The sequence below is a fragment of the Clupea harengus genome, chromosome 12 (genome assembly GCF_900700415.2).
Source record: "Clupea harengus chromosome 12, Ch_v2.0.2, whole genome shotgun sequence".
Classification (NCBI taxonomy): domain Eukaryota; kingdom Metazoa; phylum Chordata; class Actinopteri; order Clupeiformes; family Clupeidae; genus Clupea; species Clupea harengus.
In genome coordinates, this window is record NC_045163.1 from 5,750,488 (window position 1) to 5,759,985 (window position 9,498).

The following is a 9,498-nucleotide window of genomic DNA, read 5'->3' on the forward strand; positions in this document are numbered from 1 at the left end:
GGTGTGTAGCTGTTGCCATCACATTCTTCATAAAAATGAAAATCCAGTCCCAATTTGTAACTAAATATTTCACACAATGCACAACAGAGTTGCCACTTTCTTTCTATAGAGCACTCTAACACCTCGGTGTGCGCATACACACACACACACACACACACACACACACACACACACACACACATACACACACACACACACAGCTCATAAATACCAGCACCCCCTCCCTCCCCACATACCTGTGTGCAGGAGGGTGATAATAGCAGGCGTGAGCTAATGGAGTTTTAATGATAGCTGTGACTGAGGTGCGACACCGCACGTAGCCGCGGCTCCGGGGGCATGTTGCATGATCGCTGGAGCTCAGCACGGTCGCAGACAGCAGCCATCAGAGACGGATTACAGAAATGACACATTGAATATCACTGCCGAGCATCTCCTCCCTTCCACCTCTCCGTCGTCACCTCTCTGCCTCCCTCCATCTCTCAGATTAGCATAAAAAACTTGCCAAACTCTGTGGGAGAGATGGTTCCATCCTGTGCCTCCCTCCCTCTTCTCTCTCTTTCTCTCCCTCTCTCTCTCTCTCTCTCTCTCTCTCTCTGTGCCTCTCGTCCCTACTCACATTCACTTACTCACTTTCTCTCCGCTTGTCTAATTCTGGGTCCTGACAGTACTAACAAATCCTGCTGCTGCTGCTGCTGCTGAGAAGTTTACTCACTTAATTAAAGCACATTCAGATATCCTCCTTTCCCCCTCTTAAGTTTCTGATCCAGGGAGCAGAGTCCTGTTTGCAGATGCTCCCTGTTCCACCACCATTCACCTCCCCATCAAGGTCACCCCGCTCTCTTTTGGTTTGGCATGCATTTATTCAGCGAGTCGGGGCGTTTTGAAAAGCTTGATCGTTGGTTAAATGACCTCTGGATGAATACATAGCATCAGCACATAATCACAGATCTGAGCCTGTCATTGTTGTTTTTTTCCCCGTCGTCTTGTCCCAGGTGTCCAAGCGCTGCGATTTTGTGTACATGGATGGGAAGGAGACCGGCGGGCGCGTGCGGATGCTGGTGAACTTCACCTACAGCTACCTGAGCGCCCAGCTGGAGGTGAGCGTGTGGATGCCCCGCCTGCCCCTGCGCATCGAGCTCTCCGACACTGAGCTCAGCCAGATCAAGGGCTGGAGGGTGCCCGTCTCTGCCATCAACCAGAGGAAGTAAGAGAAGTCCCCCCCTCAACCACCGCCAAACAGAGCCAGTGTGATTGGTGTGCAAGTGTGACTCATAACAGATCACAGGGGCCGACAGCGAGCTTTAATTACGTATTTATTTAATTTCCTCCCTCGTTCACTGACTCTCCAAGCCAGTACTTTCTAGCACAAAGGCCACCGAGGTATTTACTTCAATTAACTCCTTTAGATTGTTTGTGTGCAGATCATGGAGTGAGTATTTATTCAGCTATTTGTTTATATCACGAGTATCGTTTTGATGTTTTCATCAAGATGACATTTAGCAGTGTGAGATTTTTTTATGAGCAACTGTTCCGTAAGTGTAATGAGTGTGTTTGTGTGATTTAGCTGCCAACCTGAAGTTGTGCATATGTATGAGTTTAGCGGCGTGTGCCAGTTAATAGATTCAGCTGAAGTGGAGCACATTCATTACTCATTCATTACTGCGCTGCTGATACACTAAGTGATTTAGGTATGTCCTGAAGGGCGATTTCACTCAAGGGTCGTTTAATTAAGATTACACATCATCACTTCAACTATTTATACAGAACATTTTAGTGTCATGTTCAGTGAAGTGATGCATGGACAGAGATCACAGAGGTAATCTACGAGGAAAATTCATCTCAGTTTTCCTTCTCTTATCAGTTTTGGCACTGACTTTAAATAAGAAACTGCATCTACTCCAATGAGGCACGTTTTCAAAACTCAGAGGCTGATAGAGTTATTTTGAAGATCTTAATGTATCTTAATATATCCACCTTTTCAGATGTCCTACAAGATATGGATCCAAGAAGTTTGCTGTAATATGTTCCAATACAGCCATTTAATGCCTCATGTGGAACGACAATTTGTAGAAAATTAATATAGATGACAAGGTTCAACCAAGTTTGAAGATCACGTCTTGCTTTTTTTGTATTACGTTACATTTTTTCCCCAGGACATAACTAAGAGGATATAACTGATGCTAAATGCTTGTGTGTCCAGTTTTGGACGGTGTCCACCAAATGCTTTAGTTAAAGATCTGCTCGATATGGCTCAGGGTGCTTCTGCACTAAGCATGCTTATGAATCATGTTCAGCAACAGCTCATATGAATCCCTAAACCGCAGCCTCAGTTTACCAACAGCACTAATCGGAGTAGAAATGAATAAAAAGCACAGAGGGCTTTAATGCGTGTGTTTGGTGTGTTGGGGTTGGGGGCGCTTTTAATCACAGCTGCTGAGCTGAGGGGGCAGTGGAAGCCAGGCTTTTAGCCCCACTTCAGTGCACATAGTTGGGGCGCGTTGATGGCCGGGAGGGGGGTGTGTTTGTGTAATGTAACAAATACTTGTTTATAAGAAGTTTCCTCCGGAGCAATAAAGCTCTTCTGTGATATATGGTCTTTAAATGGTCTTACAGTTGACCTAGCATGGTGACTGGTTGTCAAGCCTGCGGGATTTAACCCCCTTGAAGTGGAATCCCACAATGGATGGGATTTTCTCCACATCGACTTATATTGTTGTAATCATCAAAGCTTACACTTTCAATTTCTGACTGTTATAGGTCAGTGTAAGGCCTGGTAATCCAGGAGCTCAACAGTGCCACGATCAGTGGCTTTTCCTCTGACTACTGACTCCACTACTTCTCCAGCGACTGGTTCATTTCTGCTCTGCACCAGCATCTGAGCTCACACATCTGCAGTGCATGTAGGATAGTGCAGGAGTGGAAACCAGAACTGGTATTTGACCAAATTTGGAAATCTACGCATGTACCCGATAAAACAGCAATCTGCTTTGGGGCATTACATTTTTAATATCCTGCCAAATCCCAAAAGGAAATGAAGGGGGTATGATACTGTGTTTTTGTGAAGAGACAACTGACCCAAACACACTGGTGTTTACCGTTCTGTAGGTTTACAAGCTTTAAGGGGCTTTTTGTGATGTTTTGGAGATTACGTTTTGGACAGGTATTTTAGGTGAAGTGTTTTGGTGTAGACAGGCAGATTAATTTATGAAAGGGAAGTAAAAATGTAAAAATAAAAAAAGCCTGACCAGAAAATATAATGATTCAGGCATTATGAGCCTTTTAAATCTGACTGTACTGTAACCCCACACTAACCATGCACCATTCCATCTTCCTCCTCCTCAGGTCCAGTTGGGACAGCGAGGAAGAGGAGGACCGGAAGGGCCGTGGCTGCATGCTGCAGTACCAGCATGCGCTGGTCCGTGTGCTAACGCCCTTCCTGGCTGACGCCGATGACCCGGCAGGGGGGACCGCGGCCAGCCTGCCCGCCTACTTCCTGGGGCCGGAGTGGCAGGTGGACGTGACGCGCCTGGTGCAGGACTCCATGCGTGTGGGCGACCCCTCGGTGGCTCGGCTCCAGAGTGACACTGTGCTGGCTGGAAGAGCTGTAGGAGTCACCAGTGTACAGGTAGGAGGTAGAACAAATAGTATGTGTGTGTGTCTGTGTGTATGTGTGTGTGTATGTGTATGTGTGAAACTGCTTTAGGATTCTCATATTAATGACAAATATCTGCAGTCCTGCACTCTGTTCAGCATATATGATAATCTGTATCTGTGTGTGTGTGTGTGTGTGTGTGTGTGTGTGTGTGTGTGTGTGTGCGTATGTATGTGTGTGTGTGCCTCTGTGTATCTATGTACCTGTGAAGGTTTTTTTCTATGCCTCCAGTTTGAGTTAAGCATATGGGCCAATTGGTATGTGTGCTGACCAGGTGATGTCTCCCCTGTCGGACTTGGTGCTGGCTGAGAGGGTGGTGCGGGTTCTGGATGATAAAGTGTCCATCACAGAGCTGGGGGTGCAGCTGGTCTCTGGCCTCGCCCTCAACCTGCAGCTCAGCCCTGGGAGCAACAGGGCCATCGTCGCCACGGCTACCACACAGGAACTCATGCAGAGCCTCAAACAGGTGCCTCTCCACTACCATAACTCACTAAGCACCACCATATTCTGCTGATGTATCACATTTAATAACAAGATGGTTTTGGTATTTGAATAGTCTTTCATCAATGTTTTAGAGAGACCCAAATATTGTTCCATTTTTTCATTCAAAATGAATATAAACAATTTATTTTTTTGACACATGAAGAATGACCCAGTTTTGGATAGCAAAAACATAATCTCCTCTGGATATAGCCTCAGAAAGAAACACGGCATGAGAGTGGGATGACATGATGGTGCAGATGGCCTTGAGAGGCCCGCTCAGGTAGCCACTGTGGCACAAACAACAGATTGTATATCATGACACATCAGAAAAAAAAAGAAAAAAAAACTCAGTCCCCCTGCAGCATTTGGCATTAAAGCACCAAGCCTGTCCCGGTGCCCGCCTGCGTGCCACGGCAGAGACCCCCCCCCCCCCCCCCCCCGCCTGATTGACACAAGAGCGGCCACATTCCCTGTGACAGAACAGCCGTTCGAATCACCCTTTTCAAAGATGACAGTTGATTCTGATCAGCGGGACAAAATGGCCGCTCTTGGCCTGACCTAGTCGATACGGGGCCATTAGAGCCGAGCGAGCAAGGCCTGTTTGTTAATGCGATGGCTTTGGTTAATGCATAATGCATTTCACCTCGGAGGATAGGACAGCCGGTGGCTGTAGTGAAGCGTACACGGGTTTGTGGCTCACTGTAGTTTGTAATACAACTTGTTGTAGTAATTACTGTGCACTAGGCCCTCTGGTGCCTCGTTCAAATGGATTTTTTAATACATAAATATTGATCCCTGGAGTTGAATTGAGTTGCATGCAGCGTTTTTGTGTGTGTGTGTGTGTGTGTGTGTGTGTGTGTGTGTGTGTGTGTGTGTGTGTGTGTGTGTGTGTGTGTGTGTGTGTGTCGGCGTGTGTGTACGTGTACGTGCTTGTTTTTTCATGGGCTGAGCGTATGGCAGGGTAGACTGAGGGCTAATTACACAGAGATTAACAGTCATTTCCTAGTGTTCCGACAGCCGAGGCAGCCACTCTCAGTTTACTGTAGTGCAGGCAGGATTTGATTAGAAATGAGGAAATGATCTGTAGGATTACTGGTCAGTCAGCATTCGGCCAACAACAGGTGGTTATTTCTCCCTGGACAGAGTTAAGCCTTTTATCAGCCATTTTTGTGTCACAGAAACTTTTCTTAGAAACATTTTAAAAAGCCTTTGCGACCTAAAAAAATCACCATCACTAAAAGAGTAAAAAGCAATCAGTTTTGTAGTGCCTCAGAGAGGCTTCACATAGTCATGCATTCAGACAGTAAGAACACATCGTTTTACAAGCAGAGGTTATTTTTGGTCTCACTTCTCCCTTCATTGTTACACGCAGCAAGATGAGAAACATCTCCCACTATAATTCATAATGTATTAGCCGTGCACCTGTGATGTATTATGGATGCAAACTGTACTCACAGACGGTTTTACAATGTGCCCTCCCCCCTCTCCTCTCTCTCTGCCTGCTTTTCAGGAAGCTCTCATCAGCCCTTGGGTGCAGTTCAGCGATGGCTCCTTGACCTCTCTCGACCTCTACGATCCAAGTGGCTACACCCTGAGCGCGAGCTCTATTGATGAGAGCGTGGTGTCCGTGCAAAGGGGCCCCCACCCACAACTGTCAGCTGTTGCGGAGGGCGACGGTCAGGGGTCGCTGCTGAGGGTCGAGCTGGGCATCTGCGAGGCTTGTCAGAAGTCCAAGCGCAAGAGCAAGCTGGCGGTGGGCAGCGGTGCCGTCAGGGTGACGCTCCTGCCCATCCTGGCAGCCCCCGAAGAGGGCGGCGAGGCCACGGGCAGGATGGAAAGTGGGGCAGGAGGAGTGGCGGCTCAAGACCGTGGCGGCAATGCCAAGGCGCCCAAGGGAGAGATTAAGCAGGCACTTACCTCCCCAAGGGCCGTCCCCCTGGATATCTACACCCAGGCCGTCCTGCAGGACTCCAGGGCCAGGGAGCGCAGCACCACCTCCCCCCTCCAGGAGGCCCTGGGGATGGGGGTCATGTCCACCGCTCAGACCATCCGCTCCACCAAGGAGGCCACCACCAGCAAGCCGCCTAGCAACCGCGCGGTGCCCACGGCAGGGCGAGGCAACACCGAGAAGAAAGAGATGGGAAACCTGCTGATGAACTCCATCTCTCATTTTGGTCCTGAAGGACCATCTCCGCTCGATTTGTTTAGGAAGAATGTGCCCAAGGCTGTGGTGCCCAAGGAGGAGGTTTTTACCGAGGAGCCTCCGCTTATGGAGAGTGACCTGGTGCGTGCGTTTGGTGTTGCCTTCAGTGATCTGGAAATATGCATCTATGCGCTGGTGGGCGTCTCCTGCCTGGCAATCCTGGGTTTCCTGCTCAACTGCGCCACCTACAGCCTGAGGTCACACAGCAAGAAGACCCCCGTCCAACCCCAAGACCCGCGTGAGCACCGACACCACTGGGTGAGGCTCAGCACGACCTCGGAGCAGGGCAGGCCGCCCCCACCACCCATGCAGGCCTGCCAGAACCACCCGGAGCCTCACCACCTTCCCATGGAGGCGCCCAGCATGCCCCCGTCCGAGGAGAGGACTGCCACCCTGGGCCGCAGGAGCAGCTCCCAGCCCTGCAGGACTGACTCCATGCCAAGAAGGTCGGCCACTCTCCTGGCCAGGCCGGTGCGCACCGAGCCCTTGCACTCGCCCACCAGTAAGAGGAACCAGGTCCAGTTCACCACCTTCACTACGCTAGATATCAAACACCTGGCAGCGCTGAAGAGGAACGGTCTGGAGGTCAGCTGGGCCGTGCCGGTCTCCAACTATGGCGAGCCGAACGGGGTGCCCCTTCCTGACATCCCATACCCCGCTGTCATACCTCATGTCCAGGCATAGAGGAGATCTAAGGGCTTTTTGTCTCTTTGTGTGTGTATGTGTTTGAAGGCACGGGACTATCAGAAATGGAGGTAGTGATCACTGTCTGTTATTGAGTGTATTGAATGCATTGGTTTCTTAATGTTTTTGTGGGTCTGAAGTCTGAATGAAGCAATGTTGTTTTGTTTTTTACGTGGGAGCCTAAACATTGAAACTTTGTGTATTTGACAGTATTACAGAAGTCTTCATAATACCTCAAGGGCCCCTTATCTCTCGCTGTGTGTGTGTGTGTGTGTGTGTGTGTGTGTGTGTGTGTGTGTGTGTGAGTGTGTGTGTACATGTCTGTTAAACTCTACACTCATCTATGCAAAGTGTGTTCCATCACTAATGAAGTCACAGCAAGTGACAGGCAAGCAGCCGCTGGAGAGTAAGCGTTGGACTGTAAATACATAATTTTACAAAGTTCCAAATGTTTTCACCGCACAATTTTATATATGTGTTTATTTCAGATTTTGTAAATTTGTATGCTTCTCAGAAGTAACCCTAAACCTTAGAGTGTATAATGAGAGAAAAAGAGATTATTCATATATACAGTATGTATATGCTTGTTACGAAAGTATCCTTGCATGTTTCTGTCAATATAGGTACATATAATGTAAATAAAAATGAATTGAAATGTACGTGTAAATGTTGATAAGATAAGTTGATAATATTAATATTCTGTGCATATTTTTCACCTTTTGTAAAATGATGTCCCTTCTTGTAGCTAAATCACCAAGGAAACAAAGAAAACGTCATAAAAATGTTTCAAAAGAAAGTTTTGAATGCTTGAGATGTGGCATTTCTCTCACCACAGGAGTTCTCATGCTGTATGGAAATGAGAGAGCTTCCCGGCTGTGGGTAGACAGTCACTGTGTGTTATTTTTTTATTATAATGGAGGAAGGAAGAGGATGGTGACTAATCAGCCCCTGTACGAATAAACAAACAGAGCCGCGCCCTCACAGTCCCTGCCTGAACCAATAAACCTGTAAGACAACTTCATCTTGCCATGTGGTCTTTTTTAGTATTCCAAAAGGTCAGGAGATGCATCTGTCAAGCTGGGATCACAGGTCTGCATCTTAACTGTTCCCACTCTTCTTCCTCCATTCACTTCAGCCACCAGTATGTTTCATGCTGGAATAACTTCACTGTACCAACATTTTGATCAAAGCAACTACGACAGTTTTTACTTATTCAGTTTACCAATAATCTTAATTTTAAAGTGTCGATCTGCAGGATCTGAAATCTTAAAGCTGCACTGTAATATTTTCTCTCCAGCGATTTCAACCAGTACCAGCACTGAGGTTCACAGATTGAAGCCCTGGCTTCGCGAGCCCTTATCTGGGCTGTGAGCTCGTCGGGGACCCACTTGTCAGTCAGTTCCATTCAGACAACCGTAGACGAGAGAGGGGGAAATCACCACAGCGCGCCCTTCCCCGATAGCAGCCACGCCGGAGCCGAAATGGCCGCCTGTGCCTCTGCCTCCCCCGAGCGCGAGGCCTAGATAGATCTCTCCCAGACAGAGCGGCAACGGCAGCCTGTCTTTAAATTGCCTCAGAGCATAAAATATAGAGAGGAGGAGAGAGACACAGATAGAGAGAGAGAGAGAAATGCTAGCAGCTACCCAGATAATCTGATGTCTTGAGCCTGAAAAGTGGCAGTGATGGATTCAAAGCAAAAATGAATAAATTGGAAAACTGCTGTGCCCCATCTCTTCTGACCCGACAGATTCAGCAGAATTATTCTTTTCCTCTCGTTTTGTGGAGGCTCCCCTGAAGGCACTGTGCCTCTGATATGTTGGCCGTCATGTTCTGAATCAATGTACTACTGCTTTTTTTCACCCCCGGTCTGTCAAAAAGAATTCTGCCCCCAGATGTCCAATATTCCATCTCAAAATTCAAGCTTGAAGGCAAACCAACACAGTATTGTGAGGAGCCCTTAAGTGCATCTCTCAACGCCATATTTGATCTATCATTCACATTTCTGCATGTCCGAAGCTAAAGCCTGATCATTTTGCATTATAGAAAGCACTCAAGAAGATTTTCCATCTTTATCCAAGTTTTGAGGACATCCTTAGAGTTGATTCCGGGACGGAGTGGCACAGCATTATGTGAACACTTTTAGCTCCGGGGAATTGAAAGATACTTAAAGTCAAATTCACGGTTGCATGGTTTCCTGTCGACCATATGGTCTGCAGTGACGACACAGGAGTCAGTTCAGTCTACTTTGTGTCCGAAGAAGGACAGAGAGTGAGAGAGAACATTGAAAAAAAGAGAGGTGCACCCACACCAGCCCACATCAAATCCATTAATTTTTGAACAACATAGCAAAAGACAAAGCTCTGCCTGCACTATCATTGCAGCGACCCCATAATCTGGAGCATCAGCTAATATATTGACAGATTTAAGGGATTGAGGTCATTGTGTGTAGGGGATTAACATGCATTAGCAGGGGCCC

The 9,498-nt window shown here is 47.6% G+C and overlaps 1 protein-coding gene across 1 annotated transcript in view; it reads left to right on the forward strand.

Moving 5' to 3' along the window:
- si:dkey-1d7.3 (transmembrane protein 132D) overlaps positions 1-8,722 on the forward strand; it is a 29,758-nt gene extending 21,036 nt beyond the window's left edge. Inside the window, exons 6-9 of the mRNA XM_031577642.1 lie at positions 993-1,204; positions 3,343-3,625; positions 3,927-4,118; positions 5,646-8,722. Coding sequence (XP_031433502.1) covers positions 993-1,204; positions 3,343-3,625; positions 3,927-4,118; positions 5,646-7,022 — 2,064 coding nt within the window. The 3' untranslated portion in view covers positions 7,023-8,722. The remainder of the gene's footprint in view (positions 1-992; positions 1,205-3,342; positions 3,626-3,926; positions 4,119-5,645) is intronic.
- Positions 8,723-9,498: the final 776 nt, after the last annotated feature.